The 20,147-nt window shown below is 72.3% G+C and overlaps 4 protein-coding genes across 10 annotated transcripts; all 4 read left to right on the top strand.

The window, feature by feature from the left end:
- The first annotated feature begins 190 nt into the window (after nt 1-190).
- On the top strand, nt 191-1,807 carry TMEM101 (transmembrane protein 101). 2 transcript variants are annotated; one of them, XM_075775438.1, is made up of 4 exons: nt 191-360; nt 704-821; nt 915-1,061; nt 1,208-1,807. In XM_075775438.1, exons 1-4 carry the CDS (start codon nt 224-226, stop codon nt 1,514-1,516), a joined length of 711 nt encoding a protein of 236 aa, XP_075631553.1. In that variant the 5' UTR covers nt 191-223; the 3' UTR covers nt 1,517-1,807. The 2 variants fall into 2 exon arrangements, with proteins under 2 accessions (XP_075631553.1, XP_075631552.1); XM_075775437.1 differs by having other exon boundaries at nt 641-821.
- A 2,315-nt stretch (nt 1,808-4,122) lies between these two features.
- LOC142605119 (peptide YY-like) lies at nt 4,123-5,986 on the top strand. The gene is made up of 4 exons (XM_075775442.1): nt 4,123-4,165; nt 4,775-4,962; nt 5,201-5,272; nt 5,702-5,986. The coding sequence occupies exons 2-4, from the start codon at nt 4,778-4,780 to the stop codon at nt 5,724-5,726; spliced, it is 282 nt and encodes a 93-aa protein (XP_075631557.1). The 5' UTR covers nt 4,123-4,165; nt 4,775-4,777; the 3' UTR covers nt 5,727-5,986.
- A 1,384-nt stretch (nt 5,987-7,370) lies between these two features.
- Nucleotides 7,371-9,508, top strand: LOC142605120 (pancreatic polypeptide-like). The gene is made up of 4 exons (XM_075775443.1): nt 7,371-7,513; nt 8,153-8,333; nt 9,080-9,151; nt 9,361-9,508. Exons 2-3 carry the CDS (start codon nt 8,155-8,157, stop codon nt 9,141-9,143), a joined length of 243 nt encoding a protein of 80 aa, XP_075631558.1. The 5' UTR covers nt 7,371-7,513; nt 8,153-8,154; the 3' UTR covers nt 9,144-9,151; nt 9,361-9,508.
- A 599-nt stretch (nt 9,509-10,107) lies between these two features.
- On the top strand, nt 10,108-18,873 carry MPP2 (MAGUK p55 scaffold protein 2). Of its 6 annotated transcripts, none has more exons than XM_075775390.1 (12): nt 10,108-10,169; nt 12,506-12,624; nt 13,252-13,404; nt 13,488-13,637; nt 14,076-14,303; nt 15,609-15,740; nt 16,029-16,134; nt 16,292-16,387; nt 16,550-16,711; nt 17,206-17,408; nt 17,496-17,624; nt 17,710-18,546. In XM_075775390.1, exons 1-12 carry the CDS (start codon nt 10,139-10,141, stop codon nt 17,884-17,886), a joined length of 1,686 nt encoding a protein of 561 aa, XP_075631505.1. In that variant the 5' UTR covers nt 10,108-10,138; the 3' UTR covers nt 17,887-18,546. The 6 variants fall into 6 exon arrangements, with proteins under 6 accessions (XP_075631505.1, XP_075631506.1, XP_075631504.1 ...); XM_075775391.1 differs by lacking the exon at nt 10,108-10,169 and adding an exon at nt 10,557-10,604; XM_075775389.1 differs by lacking the exon at nt 10,108-10,169 and adding an exon at nt 10,909-11,348 and having other exon boundaries at nt 16,319-16,387; nt 17,710-18,873.
- The last annotated feature ends 1,274 nt before the right edge of the window (nt 18,874-20,147 follow it).

The following is a 20,147-nucleotide window of genomic DNA, read 5'->3' as shown; positions in this document are numbered from 1 at the left end:
AATAAAACCCGAAATTTTTTTAACCATCACCCGTGTCTGGCGCTCTGGGGGCGGGGCCGGGGGCGGGGCCTCCCGCCGGGGGCGGGGCTTGGTAGCTCGGGGGCGGGGCCTCCGCCGGTGGGTGGGGCTTTATGCAGGGCGGAGTCTCTCCTGATGGGCGGGGTTTGCGGCGCGACCTTCCGGTGCCCGGGGCGGGACTTCCGGCGGGACGGGCCTGGCGGCGATGGCGGCGGGCCGCGGGTGGCGGCGGCGGGCGTTGCGGCTGCTGACGGCGGGCGGCGGCGTCCTGCTGACCCGCTTCCCCTTCTGGCACTGCTTCAGCGGGCTGCTGCTCTGCGCCGAGCGCGCCGACGGCCGCCGGTGCGGGTCGGGGGAGGCCTGGGGCGGCCGTGGGCCTAGGGGAGGCCTAGGAGGCCCCGAGAGGCCTGGGGCGGGTGCGGGGCGGCTGGGGGGGGGGCCCTGGGGTGACGGGGGGGCTGGGCTGGGGGAAGGGGAGCGTGGGGGTGGGGGGGAGGGCTAGGGCGGCGGTTTGGGGGGGCCTGGGGGAGCGGAGGGCCGTGTCGGGTTAGGGGGGGCCGGGGGGCGGTGCGGGGGGGGCAGGGAGTCGGGGGGCAGGGGCTGGAGCTGCCGCCCCCCCCAGGAAGCCGGACATCCCCGTGCCCTACCTGTACGTGGACATGGGGGTGGCCGTGCTCTGCGCCAGCTTCATGTCCTTCGGCGTGAAGCGCCGCTGGTTCGCCCTGGGGGCCGCCCTGCAGCTCGCCGTGGCCACCTACGCCGCCCACGTCGGCGGCCACGTCCACTACGGCGACTGGCTGAAGGTGAGTGAAGGCCCCCTCCCGCCGCCCCCCACCCCGAGCCCACCCCGGCCTGGGGGGGGGGGGCCCGGGGGGGTGACGGTGGCCCCGGCGCAGGTGCGGATGTACTCCCGGACCATCGCCATCATCGGCGGCTTCCTCATCCTCGCCAGCGGCGCCGGTGAGCTTTACCGCCAGAAGCCCCGCAGCCGCTCCCTGCAGTCCACGGGACAGGTCTTCCTCGGCATCTACCTCATCTGCCAGGTACGGGGGGGGGGGACACGGACACACAGACACAGAGCCGCCTCCTGCCCCCCACCCTGCGCGGGCAGCGGGCTGGGTCTGCCGGGGGTTTCCCCTCCAAGGGCGAGCGAGCGCCGCTCCAGCCCCCCCCGTGTCCCCCCCCCCAGGCTTACTCCCTGCAGCACAGCAAGGAGGACCGCCTGGCCTACCTGAACCACCTCCTGGGGGGCGAGCTCGCCCTTCAGCTCCTCTTCATCCTCTACGGCCTCCTGGCCCTCGCCTTCCTCTCGGGTTACTACGTGCGGGCGGCGGCGCAGGTGCTGGCGGTGCTGCTGCCCCTCGCCATCCTGCTCATCGACGGCAACATCGGCTACTGGCACGACTCGCGCCGCGTCGAGTTCTGGAACCAGATGAAACTCATCGGGCAAAACGTCGGCATTTTCGGAGCCGTCGTCATTTTGGCCACCGACGGCTGAGCAGGGCGGCCGCCGGCCAGGACTGGGGGCGGGGGGGGCAGCGGGGGGGTGGTTTTTTTAAAGAATCACTGCTATTTATTCTTTTTTTTTTTTTTAATTTGTAAATATTTGATAATTTTGAGGGAGAATGGGGCGGGCGCCGCCCTGGGAGTGGGGGGCAGCTGGGGGGGCTCCTGCCTGTGGGGTGCTGGCCACTGTGTGGCCGGGCCCCTCCCCGCCGAGGTCGTGTGTCCCCCCCGTCCCCCCCCTGGGTGTATTTTTACTGATGAAACGAGAAATCTTTTACCTCGCCCCGGGGCTGTCTCGCTGTTGTGCGCCAGCGGGGTCAGGCCCTGCCTTTGGGGGGGGGGGCAGCTGCTTTTGGGGGGCTCGGGGGGAGCTGGCGTGCGGTGGGGGGGGGGGCAGTCCTGGGTGTTCCCCTCCCTTCGGTGGGGAAACTGAGGCAGGGGGGAGAGCGGGGTCCTGGGGTTTTGCTGCCAGGTCGTGTCCTGCCTGTGCGCTGCCTGCACTCTGTGCGGGGGGGGGGCACAGTGAGGGGCTGGCAGACCCCGGGTGACCCCACGGGCCGTGTCCTTGGTGTGTGCCCCCCCCAGGCTGGGCGGGCGGGTGTCACCGTGCGTGTCCCCCCCCCCGCTGGCGGTGGAAAAGCAAACAGGGGCTGATAAGGGCCTTCCTGGGGGGGGGGGCACACGTGGCCCCTAATGCGCCTCCGGCGGAACCGGGGGCCATAAACGCGGGGGGAGCGGCAGGGCCCTGTTTGCTCGCCCTGCGCCTTTCCGTCCCGGCTGGGGGGGGCGCGGGGGCTGCTCGCCCTCCTGGGACCCCCCCGCGGCTGCTGGGCTCCAGGATGCGCCTTCGGCCCCAGACCCTCCTCCTCCTCCTGCCTGCCCGTGGGAGAGCCGGGGGCTCAGCGTGGGCACCCCCTGCCCCCTCCCCTGCGGCCCCCGGGGGCCCGGCGGGGGGGGGGGGGGGGGCTGCAGTCAGTCCGTGTCCCTGTCCCCGTCCCCCCCCCGCGGCCGTGGGGCTCCAGGCGCTGGCAGAGCCATCCTGTGACCTTTGGAAAATTGCTGTTTACTGTCACTCGTGGGAAATGGGGCAGAAAGCCCTCGCCTGCTTCCCCCCCCCCCCCCGCGGGGTCTGCTCTGTGCCGGGGGGGGGGCAGGGGCCGCCCGGACCCCGCATCGCCGCGGGGCCGTGGGTGACAGCGCCGTGACATCGCCGCTGGGACCGCGGGGCAAACCCCCGCACCCCCCCACCCCCCCGCAGCGGTGCTGGGCTCGGCCCGGGGGGGTCCGCAGCCCCCTCGCCCCGGTTGGCCCTGCCCCCCCCGTGCCTTCCTTTGCGGGGGGGGGGTGTCTGTGTGTCCCCCCCAGCCGGGCCGGGGGCACCCCGCGGGGTCCTGCCGAGCCGTGTCCCCCCCCAGCCGGCCCGAGATTCCGGGCAGGAGCACCCCGGCCCCCCCGGCCGCCTCCCCCGTCCCTGCACACACACACGGCGGCCCCTGCCCGGCTCGGGGGGGCCGGACACATCCCCCCCCCAGCACGTCCCCGCCGGGCGCCTCCGTGCCTCAGTTTCCCCCCGGCCGGGGCTGGGTGATTGCTCCTTAATGCCAAATCCATAACGAATTAGTGTGTCCCCCCCCGCGCGGGGGGCGGAAAGGGCAGCTCATCCGTCCTGCGGGGCCGTGACAGCGGTCGATGGCGGGGGGGGGGGGGGGCTGCGGCGGCGGGGGCTGCGGCGGCGGCCGTGTGTCCTGGCCTGCCGTCTGGGGAAACTGAGGCACCCGCGTCCCTTCCCCCACGCTGTCCCCCAGGGCCAGGGCCGTGTCCCCGCTGCGTCCCGTGGCCGTGTCACGGCCGTGCCGCGTTTCGGTCCTCTTGCATGCGGCCGATGTCCCTGTGTGCCGCTGCCGTGTTGCGAGGCTGTGCCCGTGTGCCGTGGCTGCGTGTCACCTGGGTGTCTGTGTGTCCTGCCGTGTGCCGTGGCTGCGTGTCACCTGGGTGTCTGTGTGTCGTGGCTGCGTGTCACACCCGTGTTCGTGTGTCCTGCCCGTGTGCTGTGGCTGCGCGTCACATGTGTGTCCGTGTGTCCTGCCCATGTGCCGTGGGTGCGTCACGTGTGTCTGTGTGTCCCACCCGTGTGCTGTGGCTGCGTGTCACGTGTGTCCGTGTGCCGTGGCTGCATGTCACACCCGTGTCCGTGTGCCACACGCCATGGTTGTGTGCTGCCGTGCCCGTGTGCCGTGGCCACATGTCACACCCGTGTCCGTGTGTCGCGGCCACCTGGCACTGCCGTGTGCCACCTCGCCACGTCTATGTCCCGCGGCGGCGTGCCGCGTCCCTGCGCCGTGTGCGTGTGTCCCACCCGTGTCCCTCGCACCCCACGCTGCGCCCCAAGCCCTCGGTGCGGCACGGGGGGGGGGGCTCTGCCGGGGGACGGTGACAAGGTGCTGGCACGTGTCCCCTGGGGCCGGGGGGGGGGGGGGGGGGGCTGCCGGGGTCCTGCCGTGCCCGTGGGTGGGTCACGGGTGAGGGAGGAGCCAGCAGCCCCCCCCGAGGCTATAAAACCCCGGGTGGGTGGGTGGAGGAGCCAGCGCGTCCCGGCACTGTCACCCCGCTGCCAGGCCCGTCGCCTCCCGCCGCCTCCACCGTGAGTGCGGGCACCGGGCTGGGGGGCCGCGGGGGAGGCGTCCCCGGGGGGCTGCGAGCCCTGGGGGGGGGCCGGGATGCCCTGGGGACATGGGGGGCCCTGGAGGGGAACGTGTCCCTGGGTGGGGTCTCGGGGGGTCCTTGGGGTGGGACATCTCCCGTAGGGAGGCTGGGGGGGGTCTCGGGGGTCCCTGGGAGGGACGTGTCCCCTTGGGGTCTTGCGGGGGGGGCGGGTCCCTGGAGGGTCCTGGGAGCGAGATGTCCCTCTGGGGAGACGGGAGGGGGTTCCGGGGGTCCCTGGCCCCTTGGGGACATTGCGGGGGCTCTGGAAATCCCTGGGGGTGAGGGGTCCCTTTGGGGAGGCGGGGTGATCTCTGGAGGGAGGTGTCCCGGTGGGACATGGGGGGGGTCCCGGGTAGGGGAGGGACACATCCCCTCGGGGAGCAGGGGGGGGGCCCGGGGGTGGGACGTCCCCACAGGGGGACGGGGTCCTCGGTGGGCAACGGGGGCTTTGGCGGGGGCAGAGCTGCTCTGGGCTGGGGGTCCCCGAGGGCGACGGGGGTGATGCACCCGCACCTGGGGCTGCTCCGTACCCCCCGTCCCCCCGCAGACGATGACGTCCCCGAGGCTGTGGCGCGCGCTGGCGGCCGTGGCCCTCTGCGTCCTGCTGTGCCTGGGCACGCTGGCGGCCGCCTACCCCCCCAAACCCGAGAGCCCGGGGGACGACGCCTCCCCCGAGGAGATGGCCAAGTACTTCTCGGCCCTTCGCCACTACATCAACCTGGTGACGCGGCAGAGGTGAGCGGGGACGGGCGCAAACGTGCGCGTGCAAGCCCGGCGGCACTTGTGCAAGCCCCTTTGCGGGAGGAGGAAAGTCCCTGTTTGCACGCGCGTGCCTGCCCTTTTGCACACCCGTGCGCTCTGTCGCACGCACCCGGCAGTTCCCCTTTGCACGCACCCGTGTGCACGTGAGGTCCTGTTTGCGCGCCCACGCGCGCCCCTTTGCACATGCACCCACGCGCTCCGTGTCCCGCAGGTACGGCAAACGCGCCAGCCCCGAGGCCACGGTGTCGGAGCTGCTCCTCGGGGCCAGCAGCGACAGGTCACGGTGAGTGTCCCCGTCCCCGTGAGTGTGCCCATCCCTGTGAGCGTCCCTGTCCCTGTGAGTGTGTCCATGAGTGTCCCCATCCCTGTGAGCGTCCCCATCCCCGTGAGTGTCCCTGTAAGTGTGCCTGAGCGTGCCCACGAGTGTCCCCGTCCCTGTGAGCGTCCCCATCCCCGTGAGTGTCCCTGTGAGTGTGCCTGAGTGTGCCCATGAGTGTCCCCATCCCCATGAGTGTGCCTATGAGTGTGCCCGTGAGCGTCCCCATCCCCGCGAGCGTCCCCGTCCCTGTCCCCATCCCATCGCCCGTGGGCAGGGAAAGGGGCTGCACCCTCCCCTGCACCCCAGGGTGGGGTCCTGGGGGTAGGTTGGGGTCCCGGGCAGGGTGGGGGGGGGTCTCGTCCCCCCTTTTCTCAGGCCAGCTCTTCCCTCCAGGTACGACGATGACTCCGCGTGGTGACCGGCTCCCCCAGCCCCCCCCGTCCCCCAAATCCTCCCCATCTCTCCGTGTCTCCCTAAAGGACCCGGGGTTCCACCGCAGGGGGGGTCCCAGCACCTGGGGCCAGCGTGAACCCCCCCCACCAAGAGGGCTGGGGACCCCCAGAGCCCGGTCTGGGGGTGTCCCACCGGGGGGGACCCCGACCCCGTCCCCTCCCCACCGCTGTTGGGGGGTCCCACGCGGTCCCTGCACGCCCCCGCCAGTGGCAATAAAGAGCACGATCGTGGGCACCCGGCTGGGCTCTGTGTGCTGGGGACGGGGGGTGCGGCGGGAGGGGTGGGGGGGTGCAGGGGAATAAGGGACAGAGGGACCCAGTGGGGTGCAGGGGTGGAGGGCTGGGGGGGGGGGGGCTGAGGGGGTGGAGGATCGGTGGGGGAGGAGATGGAGGGGTGGGAGGGGGGGTGCGCTGGGGGGCTGGAGCGCACTGGGGTTGGATACTGGGGTGCACTGGCACTGAGCGTTGGGGTGCGCTGGGGCTGGGGGGGGGGCTGGCAGCGGGTTCTCGGGTGTGTGGGGTGAGGGGGGTACACCGGGTGTTGGGGTGCATGGGGTGCTCGTAGAGTGGTGTGTGCGGCCCCTGGGTGCTGGGTGCCCCGGGTGTGGGGGTGCAGGGTGCACAGGGGGGGGAGTTCTGGGGTGTGCTGGGTGTGGGGTGCGCCGGCAGCGGGTGCCACTGTCCGCTGTGGGGTCCCTGCGGGGATGCAGCCGTCAGGGGCTGCGTCATGGCCGGGCCGGAGGCCCCACAGGCTGGGGGAGCCCCCACCCCTCTGCCCCCCCACTCCAGCCCATGGCGGGAGCGGGGACACAGCCACATCCTTGGTCACGGCCACAGCGGGGGGCGGCTGCTGTCCCCCACCCCCCGCTCTGCCACCGCTGCAGCCACTGCTCCTCCTGTGTCCCCCCGTCCCCCATCCCCCCGTCCCTCTGTCCCCCCACCCCCCCGTCGCCCCATTCCCCCATCCCCCCCGTCCCCCTGTTCCTCTGTCCCTCTTTCCCCCATCCCTCTGTCCCCCCGTCCCCCCATCCCTCTGTCCCCCCATCCCTCTGTCCCCCCGTCCCCTCTGTCCCCCCATGCCCCCATCCCCCCATCCCTCTGTCCCCCCATCCCCCCATCCCCCCGTCCCCCCTTCCCCCCATCCCCCCGTCCCCCCATCCCTCTGTCCCCCCGTCCCTCTGTCCCCCCGTCCCCCCGTCCCTCTGTCCTTCCATCCCAATGTCGGACCCTTCACCCACCCCCCCCCGTCCATCTGCGGCTCCTCCCGTGTCGCTCTGTCCCACCGTCCGTCCCTCTGTCCATCCATCGCTGTCCCTCTGTCCTGCTGCCCACCCCTCCCGCCAGCCTCCCCCCTCGCAGCCCCCCAGCCGCCCCCCCCCCCCGTGCCCCGGTCCCTCGGGGGGCGAGATGCTCTGGGGACAGGCGCTGCGCACCCCGGCCCTGCCGGGAGCCCCCCCAGCCCGGGGTCAAACATTAACCAGGGTGGCGCGAGGGGCCGGGTGTCCCTGGCCCCCCCCCCCATGGCCCCTGGCCCCCCCCGATGGCCCCTGGCCCCCCCCGGCCACCTGGCCGCAGGTGCTGCGTGACATCGGCCGGGGGGGCCGGGGGGATATAAGGGCCCGCGCCGCGGCGGCAGCGGTGTCACTGAGGAACCGGGGAGCTGTCGGCAGTGTCCCCCTGTCTCGCCGCGTCCCCCCGTCTCGCCGCGTCCCCTCGTCTCGCCGTGTCCTCGTGCCAGCGCTCGTGGAAGCAGGTGAGCGGGGCGGGGGCTGGGGAGGGGGTGGCGGCACCCGGGCGGAGGGGTGGGGGGGCGTGCAGGGGGGCGCAGGGCACAAGCGGAGGGCCGGCGAGCGTGGCGCGTGCCAAACGGTGTGTGCGCGTGTGCAAGAGTGTGTGTGTGCGCGTGCATACGGGGGGGGGGGAAACGGGGTGCACACACACGTGTGCAAGGCTGAGCGCGCACATCTGTGTGTACGGGTGGAAAAGGGGTGTGCACATGTGCGTGTGCGCTCTAGCGTTTTGTGCACCCTGGGAGTGGGGAGTGTGCGTGTGCGCGTGCATGTGCACAGCTGTACGTGTGCACGTGTATACAGCGACGCGTGTGAACTGCAGGAGTGAGATTTTGCGTGTGCACGCTTGAAGCAGAGGTGAGCGTGTGTGAGCGTGCGAGGGGGTCTGCGCACGGCTCCACGTGCGTGCAGAGCGGTGCGCGCTCTAAGGCGCGTGTGCGCATCTGCGCGTGCCCGGCGGTCTGCGCGCGCGTCCACGCGTGACTGCACGTGTGCATGTGCGTGCAACCGGGCGCCGCGCGTGCGTGCGTGTTTGTGTGCGTGCGGCGCGGCGCGGAGCGCGGTGCCCTCGGCGGAGCCTGAGGCCACGGTGTGCGGCGCAGCCATGGCTCCCCGCTGGCCCTCCCTGCTGCTCCTCGCCTGCGCCCTGGCGCTGCTGGCCGGGCACCCCGCCGCCGCCGGCCCTGCGCAGCCCACCTACCCCGGGGACGACGCGCCCGTCGAGGACCTCGTCCGCTTCTACAACGACCTCCAGCAGTACCTCAACGTGGTGACGCGACACCGGTGAGCGGCGGGGCGGCGGTGGGGGTGCGACTGCGGGACCCCCGCGACACGCTGCCCGGTTGCAACGTGCTCCCGATAGTAACGCGCTGCCCCATTGCAATGCGCTCTCCGTTGCGGCGTACTCCCTGTTGCAACATACTCCCCATTGCAATGCTCTCCCTGTTGCAATTTGTTTATCTGCTGCAACCAGATCTTCGTTGCAATGCCCTCCCCATTGCAGCGTACTCCCCATTGCAGCGTACACCCCGTTGCAGCGTACTCCCTGTTGCAGTGTACTCCCTGTTGCAGCGTACTCCCCGTTGCAGCGTACTCCCCGTTGCAGCGTACTCCCTGTTGCAGCGTACTCCCCGTTGCAGCGTACTCCCCGTTGCAGCGTACTCCCTGTTGCAGTGTACTCCCCGTTGCAGCGTACTCCCCGTTGCAGCGTACTCCCCGTTGCAGTGTGCTCTCCTGCTGCGAGGACCCCCCGTTGCAGCGCGCCATTGCACCACGCTGCCTCGTTCCAACCCGCTCAACTGCCGCAACCGGCTCGCTGCTGCAATGCAATTCCCGCTGCACCGCGCTCCCCGCTGCAACCCGCTGCCCTCACCGCGCGCTCCCAATTGCGACGCGTTCCCCGCTGCAGCACGCGCTCCCCTGCCGCTTGCTCCCTCGCTGCGCCCCTTGCTCGCTGCAGCCAGCTCCCCGCTGCAATGCGCTCCCCAGCGCGTGCCGTTGCCCCCCAGTAACGTGCTCCCCCCTCGCAGGTACGGCAAACGGTCGGGCGGCCGGGCGCTGTGCGAGGAGCCTTTCGGCGCCGCGGGGTGCTGAGCTCCCAGGTGAGGGGTGGCGGGCGGGGGGTCTGCGCATCAACAGAGCTGGGGGGGCTGGATGCTCGGTGACCCCCCCCAGCACCACCCGTGCCTCAGTTTCCCCAACGGGCATCATCCTGGGCGGAGGTGGGGGAGTCCCGGGGTGGGGGACACGAGCCCGGGGAGTCTGGGGGGGCACTGCGGGGTGCCGGGGTGCTGACCCTCTCTCATTGCAGGGACAACGCTGGGGCCGAGCGGGTGAAGAGGAGCCCAGGGGCAGGGGGGCTGCTGCACCCGCAGCACCCGCAGCACCCACAACACCCACAGCACCCACAGCACCCGCAGCACCCACAGCACCCACAGCACCCACAACACCCGCAGCACCCGCAGCACCCACAGCACCCACAACACCCGCAGCACCCACAGCACCCACAGCACCCGTCACCCCGGGGCCGGGCTGGCCCCTCCCAACAATAAACCCCCTTGCAGCCACCTCCTGCCTCTGCCTGCTTGGGGGGACGGGGCATCTGGGGATGCTGGGGACACTGGGGACACTGGGGACACTGGGGGGCTGGGGACGCTGGGGACACTGGGGACACTGGGGACACTGGGGGTGGCTGTGCTGGGGACACTGACGTTGGTTGTGCTGGGCACTGTGGAGACACTGGTGCTGGAGACACTGGGAATACTGGTGCTGAGCGCACTGGGGCTGTGGGGGTGCTGGGGACACTGGTGCTGGGCCACAGCGTGGGGTGCCCCACTGTGTGGGTGTCAGCGCCAGCACTGCGGGGGGTCCCCCCCGTGGGGCACAACGTGGGGCTGGGGCGGCCATGGGGACCTCGTGGGCGTGCACATGCCTGCGGCCCACTCACGCACGTACACACGTGTGTGCAAGCACACGCCTGTGCGCCCCAGGGTGCCCGAGCGTGCCTGGCCACCGCACGCCTGCGCGGCCGTCCCCGTCCCTGTCGGTGCCAGTCACGCGTGCCCGGCCGTGCCCGCAGCACCGCCGAGATGCCGGCGGCCGCCCCCGGCTCTGCCACGGGTGAGCGTTCACCAGGCCGGGGCTCGCACGCGCACAGGCACACGCGTGTGCGAGCATCCCCCGGGTGTGCACGCGGGTGCAGGTGCTGCGGGGGGGGTGGCTCGTGCTGGGGCCACAGGGCGCGTGTGCCGCGGGGGCTGCGGGCGCAGGGCGTGCACGTGCGCGTGCACAGGGCACACCGGGCCGGGCGCCACGCGTGTGCAAGGGGGGGTGGTGCCTGCGCGGGCGCTGCGCGGGTGGGCACCTGCCCCTGTGCGTGTGTGTGCGCGCGCGCATGTTCGTGCGTGTGCACGGGTGCGCGTGCAGGTGGGTGTGCACACGCGCGGGGCGCGGTCCCTTTAAATCCGCCCCCCCCCCCCGCTGCCATGGCAACAGCGCGGGCCCCGCCCCAACGCGCGGGGAGCTGCGGGGCTGCGTGCGGGGGGGCTCCCACGGGTGAGCACGCACGGCGGTGTGCAAGCGGGGGGGGGCGGGCACGGGGGTGGGCACGCACAGCGTGTGTGCCCGTGGGTTTGCACGCGAGCGTGAGCACGCCCGGGGGGGGGGGTTTGTGCACACTTGGGTGCGGGCGTGCAGGGGAACGCGCGCGTGTCAGCATGGGTGCGCGCATGGGTGCGCGCGAGTGGGTGCAGCACGCGTGCATGGGTCTACACGCGTGTGTAAGCATGCGCAGGTACGTGTGCCTGCGGGTGCTCGGGGTTGCGCGTGCTCGCGTGTGCGCGTGTGCGCACAGGTGCGCGTGCCACGTACATCGGTGCGCGCGGGAACGCACGCGGGTCTCCGCACGGCGCGCGAGCGTGTGAGCGTGCACAGGCGTGCGCTCGCCCACACGAGCGCACACGGTCGCTCACACGGGTGTGCACACGCGTGAGCGCGCAGAGGTGCGCGCGCATCAACCCCGCCCGCGCCCGTGGGCACACCCGGCCGCGGGTGTGCCAGGTGTTTGCACGCGCGAGGGCCGCCGCGCCGCGGCCGCAGCAGGGATGGCGCGTGCACGCGTGTGCAAGGCCCCGGGCGGAGGGGGCCGGGTGGGGGCCCCACGCGGGGCGGGGGGTGCCGCGGTACCCGGATCTGGGGGGCGGGCGGAGGCCGGCTCTGCCCCCGCAGCCATGAGCGGCCCCGGCCGTGGGGCCCCGCCGCGCGCCCCGGGCCCCCCCATCGCCCCCCTGGGGCCCCAAGGTAGGGGCGGGGGGGGACGGAGGCAGGGAGATGGGGGTGGGGGGTGTCTTGGGTCGTGCCGTGACCCCCCAGATATGGGGGGGCTGTCTGGATCGCACCCCCCCCCCGGCTGCATCATCCCGAGCATCCCCCGCCATTGCGGTGCCGCCTCGCCAGGGCAGCGGCGCCCGGTTACATCGCCCCCCCCGACCGCATCGCACCCCCCGACCGCATCCCACCCCCCGATGCACTGCCCCCCCCCCCGTGCACTGCCCCCCCCGTGCACTGCCCCCCCCCGCGATGTACTGCTCCCCCCCGCACTGCCCCCCCCTGCACTGCCCCCCGCGATGCACTGCCCCCCCCGTGCACTGCCCCCCCCTGCACTGCCCCCCGCGATGCACTGCACCCCCCGATGCATCGCACCCCCGATGCACTGCCCCCCCCGAGTGCATTGCAACACCCCCCAATGGCGCTGCACCCCCCAATGGCGCTGCACCCCCCCGCTGGATTGCAACACCCATATTTGCATTGCACCCCCCGGGACTGTGACCCTCCACGTGCGCGGCACCCCCCACTTGCAGTGCAGCCCCCCGGGTGCTGTGTACGGGGTGTGGGGAACGCGCCCCCCCGGGGGGACTTTGGGGGATTTCTCCCCACATCACCAGGGCAGCCCCCGTCCCCCCCAGCGCTGGCTTTGGGGGGGGCTCTTCTCGTGGTCCCCACTGCGGGGACTGGGGGGACGCTGCAACCCCCTGCAGGTACGGGGGGGGCGGGGGGGTCCTGGGGGGGTTTAGGGGGACAGCAGGTCTGGGGGGGGTGAGCTCGTTGCACGGGGATGGGACGCTCCTCGGCTGGGGAAACTGAGGCACGGGGGGGGCTGTGGTGCTGGGCAGCCGGGCTTGGACACCCCCCCGCCCCGAGGTGTTGGGGGGCTCCTGCCCACAGGGGGCTGCAGTGCCCCACGGCCCCCCCAGGCGAGGCAGGGTGAGGATGCTGGGGGGGGCACATCCCTACGCCTGTCCTTCCTGCGTCCCCCCGTCCCTGCCGGGTCCGTACCCACGGGGTGGGGGGGGGCGGGATGGGGCACACCCCCCCCCCCGCTCCGTTGGGCTTTCACCCACGTCGCTGCTCTCTGCTCTGCCCCCCCGTGTGTCCCCCCCGTGTCCCCGCACCCCCAGCCATGCAGCAGGTCCTGGACAACCTGATGGGGCTCCCCGGTGCCCCGGGGGCCGCCGACCTGGACCTCATCTTCCTGCGCGGCATCATGGAGAGCCCCATCGTGAGGTCCTTGGCGAAGGTACGGTGCACGGGGGGGCACGCGCGCGTGTCCCCCTCCCGTCCCCCTGCTGCAGGCGGCAGCGAGCGGGCCACGGGGGATGTGGGAGCACGGGGGGGTGTGCACGGGTGGGTGTGCGTGGGTGGGCGCGTGTGTATGGGTGCGTGAGTGTGCGTGTGGGCGTGCACATGTGTGCCTGCGGTGTGTGGAGGAAGATGCACAAGTGTGTGTGCATATGTGCATGGACATGCATGTATGTGTGCACGGATGCATGCACGCACATGTGTATGCATACATGGATGTACACTCACACGTGTGTGTGCATATAGGGAGGCGTGTGCACATGCACATGTATGTATGCATGTCCATGCATGTAGATGCACGCGTTGGTGTGGTGATGTGTGTGCAAGGGTGCGTGCGCGCGTGCGTGCCCAAGCGTGCACCTGAGGATGTGCACATGCGTGCATCCAAAAAGGCGGGTTTGCACGTGCACGTGCACGCAGAGCGCTATGCGTGTGCAAAGGGCACGTGTGTGTGCTCTTGCATGTGCGTCCTCGTGCGTGCGTGTGCGTGCGCACACCGGGCTGTGCTGCGGGCCGGGCCCCCCCCCCCCCGCCTCGGGAGCAGCGACCCCCCCGGCCCCCGCAGGCCCACGAGCGGCTGGAGGAGACGAAGCTGGAGGCGGTGCGGGACAACAACCTGGAGCTGGTGCAGGAGATCCTGCGCGACATCGGGCACCTGGTGCGGCAGGACAGCGCGGCCGCCGAGCTGGCACGCATCCTGCGCGAGCCCCACTTCCAGGTGGGGCGCGCGACGCCCGCGCGTGCGATGCGTGTGCGCGAGGGCGTGCGCGAGGCGGGCGTGACCGCCGCCGCCTGTTGCAGTCCCTGCTGGAGACCCACGACTCGGTGGCCTCCAAGAGCTACGAGACGCCCCCGCCCAGCCCCGTCCTGGATCCGGCCTTCAACAACCAGCCCGTGCCCCCCGATGCCGTGCGCATGGTGGGCATCCGCAAGACGGCCGGCGAGAACCTGGTGAGCCCGAGCCTGGGGTGCGGCGGGGCGCTGGGGGCGCGGCGGGGTGCTGGGGGCATTGCCGGGGGCATTGTGGGGTGCTGGGGGCACTGTGGGGTGCTGGGGACATTGCGGGGTGCTGGGGCATTGCAGGGTGCTGGGGCATTGTGGGGTGCTGGGGTGTTGTGGGGTGCTGGGGACATTGCGGGGTGCTGAGGCTGTGGACACTGGGGGCGTTGCAGGGTGCTGGGACGTTGCGGGGTGCTGGGGACATTGCGGGGTGCTGAGGCTGTGGACACTGGGGGCATTGCAGGGTGCTGGGGCATTGTGGGGTGCTGGGGCATTGTGGGGTGCTGGGGTGTTGTGGGGTGCTGGGGTGTTGCGGGGTGCTGGGTGGGTGGCGCGGGGCAGCGCTGCGGGGACACGGGCGCGGGGCTGACGCGGGGCCGTGCCACCCAGGGGGTGACGTTCCGGGTGGAGCGGGGGGAGCTGGTCATCGCCCGCATCCTGCACGGGGGCATGGTGGCGCAGCAGGGGCTGCTGCACGTGGGGGACGTCATCCGGGAGGTGAACGGGCGGGAGGTGGGCAGCGACCCGCGGGCACTGCAGGACAGCCTGCGCCACGCCAGCGGCAGCGTCGTCCTCAAGATCCTGCCCAGCTACCAGGAGCCCCACCCGCCCCGGCAGGTACCGCCCCACGTCCGCGCACAGCACCCTGCGCCCAGCACCCAGCACCCTGCACCCAGCACCCTGCACCCTGTGCCCAGCACCCCGCACCCAGCACCCAGCACCCTGCACCCCGCACCCCGCACCCAGCACCCAGCACCCCACACCCCGCACCCAGCACCCAGCACCCTGCACCCTGTGCCCAGCACCCCGCACCCAGCACCCAGCACCCTGCACCCCGCACCCCGCACCCCGCACCCAGCACCCAGCACCCAGCACCCAGCACCCAGCACCCAGCACCCAGCACCCCGCACCCAGCACCCCACACCCCGCACCCAGCACCCCGCACCCTGCACCCAGCACCCAGCACCCAGCACCCTGCACCCTGCACCCTGCGCCCAGCACCCCACACCCAGCACCCCGCCCACGAGTCCCCCTGCCCTGTGTCCCCATGTTGTCCCCGTGCCACCCTCTCCATGCTCACGTGTCCATGTCCCCCTGCCCCATGTCCCTGTCCCCCTGCCACGTGCCTCATGTCCCCACATGTCCCCTGAGCCCCCCGGACCCCCTGTCCCCCTGCCCACGGCCCCGGCGTACTGGTGGCCCCGTGCCCCGTGGCTAGCGGGACCCCCGTGTCCCCCGCTGCGCCCCCGGCACCGGTGAGGGCACCCGGCTGCAGCGGCACCGTCCCTGTCCCTGTCCCCATCCCCACGGCAGGACCGGGGTGCCCGGGTGGCAAAGGGTGCCGCGTCCCCCCCCCCACGTCCCCGTGCCGGCCCGGCGCAGGCGCCCGCTGTCACCCTGACTCCCTGGGGACAAAGCGGCGCTGTCATCGCGTCCCCTGGCACCGCGCGTCCCCACGCATCACCCTGCTGCTGCCGGTGCCAGGCAGGGGTCCCGCGTGCAAGCACACGCGTGTGCGGCGTGGCGTGCGTGTGCGCGGCTGCTCCCGCACAGATGTGTACCATCGTGGGTGCGGCGGCGGCGGCGCTGGGGGCGTGCGCGTGCCTGTGCGTGGGTGTGGGGCTGTGCGTGGGTGCCGCCGTGGGTGCCCTGTGGGGCGCGGCGGCGGCTGCCGGTGCCGCCTGCGTGTGTGCCGGTGCCGTGCGTGCCTGGCTGCACCGGGTGACGGGGGGACGCCGGGGGGGGGAGGGCGCCTAGCGAGGTGCACACGCGTGTGTGCGAGTGTGCGTGTGCGGCTCAGCTCCTGCGTTTCCCACCGGCACCCTGGGGAAACTGAGGCACGGGGCGGCAGCGTCCGGGTGATGCAGAGAGGGGAACCCAGGCGTCCGGCTGCCCCCCCGCTGCCCCCCCCCCGGTCCCCAGGTCTTTGTCAGGTGCCACTTCGACTACGACCCGGCCACCGACAGCCTCATCCCCTGCAAGGAGGCCGGGCTCAAGTTCACGGCCGGTGACCTGCTCCAGATCGTCAACCAGGACGACTCCAACTGGTGGCAGGTCGGGGGGGGCGGGGGGGGGGTCCTGGCCCTTTGCCCCCCACCCCTCCTGCGCGTCCCCCTGGCAGCTGGGGTGCGTGGAGGGTCAGGGGGGTCCTGGGGCTGGGGGGGGTCCCTGGGAACTCGAGGGGTCCCTGGGGGGCTTGGGGATTCCTTGGAGGGAGGGGAGGGTCCCTGGGAGATGGGGGGGTCCCTGTGGGGCGGGGGGGGTCCGTGGGGCTGGAGGTTCTCTGTGGGGCAGGGGTTCCCCGTGGGGCTGGGGTCCCCACACGCGGCGCTGTCCCCCCAGGCGTGCCACGTGGAGGGGGGCAGCGCGGGGCTGGTGCCCAGCCAGCTGCTGGAGGAGAAGCGCAAGGCCTTCGTCAAGCGGGACGTGGAGGTGGCCCCCACCTCCGGTACGGACCCCCGGCCCTCGGCGGGGACGTGGCCCTGGGGGGGGACAGGCGGTCGCCTCCCGAGGGGGAGCACAGCGGGTCCCCCGCGCCCCGTGGCGATGTCCCCGTGCCATGGCGCTGCCCCGTGCCACGGCACCGTCCCTGTCCCCGTCCCCAGCTCAGCCGGCCCCCGTGCCCTCGGCAGGGGCCCTCTGTGGCAGCCTCAGCGGGAAGAGGAAGAAGAGGATGATGTACCTGACGACGAAGAATGCGGGTGAGTGTCCCCCGATGGCGTCCCCCTGGGGAAAGGGGCACAGTCCCCTGGCCGTGCCCATGGCAGGCTCGCGGTGACACCTCATGGGACGGGGTGCCCTGGGGTCCCCGTGGCACCCGGCTTGGGGTCCCGCCACGGGTGACGGCCCCGTCCCTCGCCCAGAGTTCGACCGCCACGAGCTGCTGATCTACGAGGAGGTGGCCCGCATGCCCCCCTTCCGCCGGAAAACCCTGGTGCTCATCGGTGCGCAGGGCGTGGGGCGCCGCAGCCTCAAGAACAAGCTCATCATGTCGGACCAGGCGCGCTACGGCACCACCATCCCCTGTGAGTGTCCCCGCGGCCCCGCCAGCATCACCGTCCCCGTGAGCATCGCTGTCCTCGAGAGCATCACCGTCCCCGCCAGCATCGCCATTCCCATGAGCATCACCACCCTTCACCAGCGTCACCGTCCCCATAAGCATCGCTGTCCTCGAGAGCGTCACCGTCCCCGCCAGCATCGCCACCCTTCACCAGCGTCACCGTCCCCACCAGCATCACCGTCCCCATGAGCCTCACCATCCCTCACCAGTATCACTGTCCCCGCAGGCATCGCTGTCCCCCCCCCATCATCATTCCCAACAGCGTCCCTGTCCCCCGTGAGCATCGCCATCCTCGTGAACATCCCCGGCACGGCCCAACCGGCCGGCGCCAGGGAGCGCACCCCTGGGCGCGCGGGTGCAGCGTGGCAGCCCCGTGGCCGTCGCCGTGGGCTGCGGGTGCCCCTCGGGGCGGGACCCCGGGGCAGGCGGGTGGCACTCAGACGGGCCGTCCCCGTGCAGACACGTCGCGGAAGCCGAAGGAGAGCGAGAAGGACGGGCACGGGTACCGCTTCGTGTCGCGGGGGGAGATGGAGGCGGACATCAAGGCGGGGCGGTACCTGGAGCACGGCGAGTACGAGGGCAACCTCTACGGCACCAAGATCGACTCCATCCGCGCCGTGGTAGAGGCCGGCAAGATGTGCATCCTGGACGTCAACCCCCAGGTAGGGGACCCAGCGGGGACACGCACCAAGGGGGGGCCGAGGGGGGCCCCCCCGCCCCGGGGCTCAGCGCCGTCCCCTCCTGCCCAGGCAGTGAAGGTGCTGAGAACGGCTGAGTTCGTGCCGTATGTGGTCTTCATCGAAGCCCCCGGCACCGAGACGCTGCGGGCCATGAACCGGGCGGCGCTGGAGAGCGGGGTGGCCACCAAGCAGCTCACGGTGGGTGCCCTCCCTGGGGGGCAGAAGGGGAAGGGGGGGCCACGGGGAGCGACGGGGAAACTGAGGCAGGGTTTGTGCGGGGCAGGAGGCCGACGCCAGGCGCACGGTGGAGGAGAGCGGCCGGATCCAGCGCGGTTACGGCCACTACTTCGACCTCAGCCTGACCAACGACGACCTGGAGCGCACCTTCGGGCGGCTGCGGGACGCCATGGAGCGCCTGCGCGCCCAGCCCCAGTGGGTGCCCGTCAGCTGGGTCTACTAGTGCCCCCCCGGGGTCCCCCCCCCCCCCCGAGGGCTGCAGGGGGAGGAGGGTGGGTGTGCCCCCCGCTGGCTCACCCACCAGTGTGATGAGCTGGCCGTGCTCAGTGCCATGAGGGGGGGCTGGCTCTGTGTGGAGCCCCCCCCTCGCCCCAGCCCGGCCCCTCTCTCCCTCCTACCCAGCCCCAGATTTACTGGGGGGGGGGCGGAAGCAGCCGGTGGGGTCCCATGGGGGGGTCAGCACCCCCCCACTGTACCCAGCACCCCCACAGCTAATTCACTGCCAAAACCTCACCCCCTCCCCGATGGAGCCCCCCAGCTGGGGCTGCTGCAGGTTGGGGGGCACAGGGAGGATGGGGGTCCCCTGGTGCTGCGCAGCCCCGTGCCTCAGTTTCCCCGTGGGGAAGCCCACCCTGCCCCACGGCAGCGTGTGGGTCGGGACCCCCAGGGCTGGGGGGGGGAGTCCCACCCACGGCCCCACAAGCTGCCGTGGGCCCAGGCATCCTGGCTTCCCCCCCGTCACACCCCCAGGGACCCCCCTTTCAGCCTGAGCAGGGTGGGGGTCCCTGCGGCCCTCGTGCCCCCATCACCCTTCCCAGGTAGCAATAACCCCCCCTGCCCGCGTGGGTTGGCCCTGTAATTAACCCTTCATTAACCCTGTAATTAACCCTTCATTAACCCTGTAATTACCCCCCGGGGGCAGGGGCTGCGGCTGGGGGCTCGCCGGGGCGCTGCCGGGGGTGTCTTGGGGGGGGGGGGGGGGGGGCCGCGGGGTGACCCCCGAGGGGTGGGGACACAGGGAGTGCAGGGCACACGCGTGTGCATATGCACCTGCACGTGTGTGCCACACGCGTGTGCCCCTGTCCCAGCGGGGGGTGCGTGTGTCCCCCCTGCGCTGGGGCCCCCTCGCTGCACCCCCCCCGTGTCCCCCCCCCCCATTGCTCCGTTTTGGTACTTTGCTGTCACTTTTATTAAAGATCCAGAGGGAAAAGCGGCGGGAGTGTCCCTCGGGGCGGGGGGCACTGGGGGCACTGGGGGGCACTGGGGGCACTGGGGGGCACTGGGGGGCTGGGGGTACTGGGGGCACTGGGGGCACTGGGGGGGCACTGGGGGCACTGGGGGGGCTGGGGCACCCCGGGGGGCACTGGGGGCACTGGGGGGAACTGGGGGGCTGGGGGCACTGGGGGGGCTGGGGGGGCTGGGGCACCCCGGGGGGCACTGGGGGCACTGGGGGGAACTGGGGGGCTGGGGACACTGGGGGCACTGGGGGCACTGGGGGGGCTGGGGGGGCTGGGGCACCCCGGGGGGCACTGGGGGCACTGGGGGGCACGAGGGGGCTGGGGGCACTGGGGGCACTGGGGGCACTGGGGGGGCTGGGGGCACTGGGGGGGCACTGGGGGCACCGGGGGGGCTGGGGCACCCCGAGGGGCACCCCGGGGGGCACTGGGGGGGCACCGGGGGGGCTGGGGGCACCGGGGGCACCTCTTCCCCCCCCCGCCCCTCTCCCAGCGGGCGCTGATGGGTTTTTCTGTAACTGGGCGTTTCGCCCCAGTTCGGTGCCTGGAGGGTGTTTGTGGGGCTGGGGGGGGTGTGCACACGCGTGTGCGTGTGAGTGCGTGCGTGTGTGCGTGCACCCGTGAGAGGGTGTGCACACGTGGTTACATCTGGGGTTTGGTGGCTGTGGGTGCTGGGGGGTGGGGGGGGGGGGGGGGGGTGCGCGTGTGCGGCCTTGCACGCACAGGCCTTTACTTGGTGCTGCCGGGAGGGGTCAGCAGAGCTGAAGGCACCAGAGCTGAGTGTGTGACGGGGGGTGCGTGTGTGTGTGCACGCGTGGGTGGGGGGGGTGGGTGAGGGTGTGCAGTGTGTCCTTGCACAGGGTTGTGTGTATGGGTGCACACGTGAGTGTTTGCACAGATGTTTGTGTTTGTGGGTGTGCATGTGTTAGCCCGTGTGAGTGTGTACAGTTTGCCGGGACAGCTGTGTGTCGGTGTGCGTGTGCTTCCTTGCACAAGTGCGGGTGCACATGCGTTTGCACATCTGCATGTGTGCACGCACACATCAGTGTGTGCAGCACCCACCAGTGCCACACGCTCCTCCACCTCACACACACGCGTGTGCACCGCTCACATGCATGTGCACACACACACACACACACTGCCACCCCGGGGCCTGGCCCGTGTCCCACCATGTCCTACCACTGCCACCGAGGGGTTGGGGGGGGCTGCCCGCCCCAGGGACCCCGTGCTTCCTGGGGTGCACGTGGCT

The sequence above is a fragment of the Balearica regulorum genome, chromosome 24 (assembly GCF_011004875.1).
Source record: "Balearica regulorum gibbericeps isolate bBalReg1 chromosome 24, bBalReg1.pri, whole genome shotgun sequence".
NCBI lineage: Eukaryota > Metazoa > Chordata > Aves > Gruiformes > Gruidae > Balearica > Balearica regulorum.
This window is presented reverse-complemented; position numbering and strand designations above follow the sequence as displayed.

Bases quoted from the DNA above. Each gene is read 5' to 3' on its own strand.
- TMEM101 (XM_075775437.1), top strand. From the start codon at position 224: ATGGCGGCGGGCCGCGGGTGGCGGCGGCGGGCGTTGCGGCTGCTGACG. The intron at 822-914 runs GTGAGTGAAGGC...GCCCCGGCGCAG, and splicing joins ACTACGGCGACTGGCTGAAG to GTGCGGATGTACTCCCGGAC. The intron at 1,062-1,207 runs GTACGGGGGGGG...CCCCCCCCCCAG, and splicing joins GCATCTACCTCATCTGCCAG to GCTTACTCCCTGCAGCACAG.
- LOC142605119 (XM_075775442.1), top strand. From the start codon at position 4,778: ATGACGTCCCCGAGGCTGTGGCGCGCGCTGGCGGCCGTGGCCCTCTGC. The intron at 4,963-5,200 runs GTGAGCGGGGAC...CGTGTCCCGCAG, and splicing joins AACCTGGTGACGCGGCAGAG to GTACGGCAAACGCGCCAGCC. The intron at 5,273-5,701 runs GTGAGTGTCCCC...TCTTCCCTCCAG, and splicing joins GCCAGCAGCGACAGGTCACG to GTACGACGATGACTCCGCGT.
- LOC142605120 (XM_075775443.1), top strand. From the start codon at position 8,155: ATGGCTCCCCGCTGGCCCTCCCTGCTGCTCCTCGCCTGCGCCCTGGCG. The intron at 8,334-9,079 runs GTGAGCGGCGGG...CCCCCCTCGCAG, and splicing joins AACGTGGTGACGCGACACCG to GTACGGCAAACGGTCGGGCG.
- MPP2 (XM_075775388.1), top strand. From the start codon at position 11,153: ATGGCGCGTGCACGCGTGTGCAAGGCCCCGGGCGGAGGGGGCCGGGTG. The intron at 16,135-16,291 runs GTACGGACCCCC...CCCCGTCCCCAG, and splicing joins GGAGGTGGCCCCCACCTCCG to CTCAGCCGGCCCCCGTGCCC. The intron at 17,625-17,709 runs GTGGGTGCCCTC...TGTGCGGGGCAG, and splicing joins TGGCCACCAAGCAGCTCACG to GAGGCCGACGCCAGGCGCAC.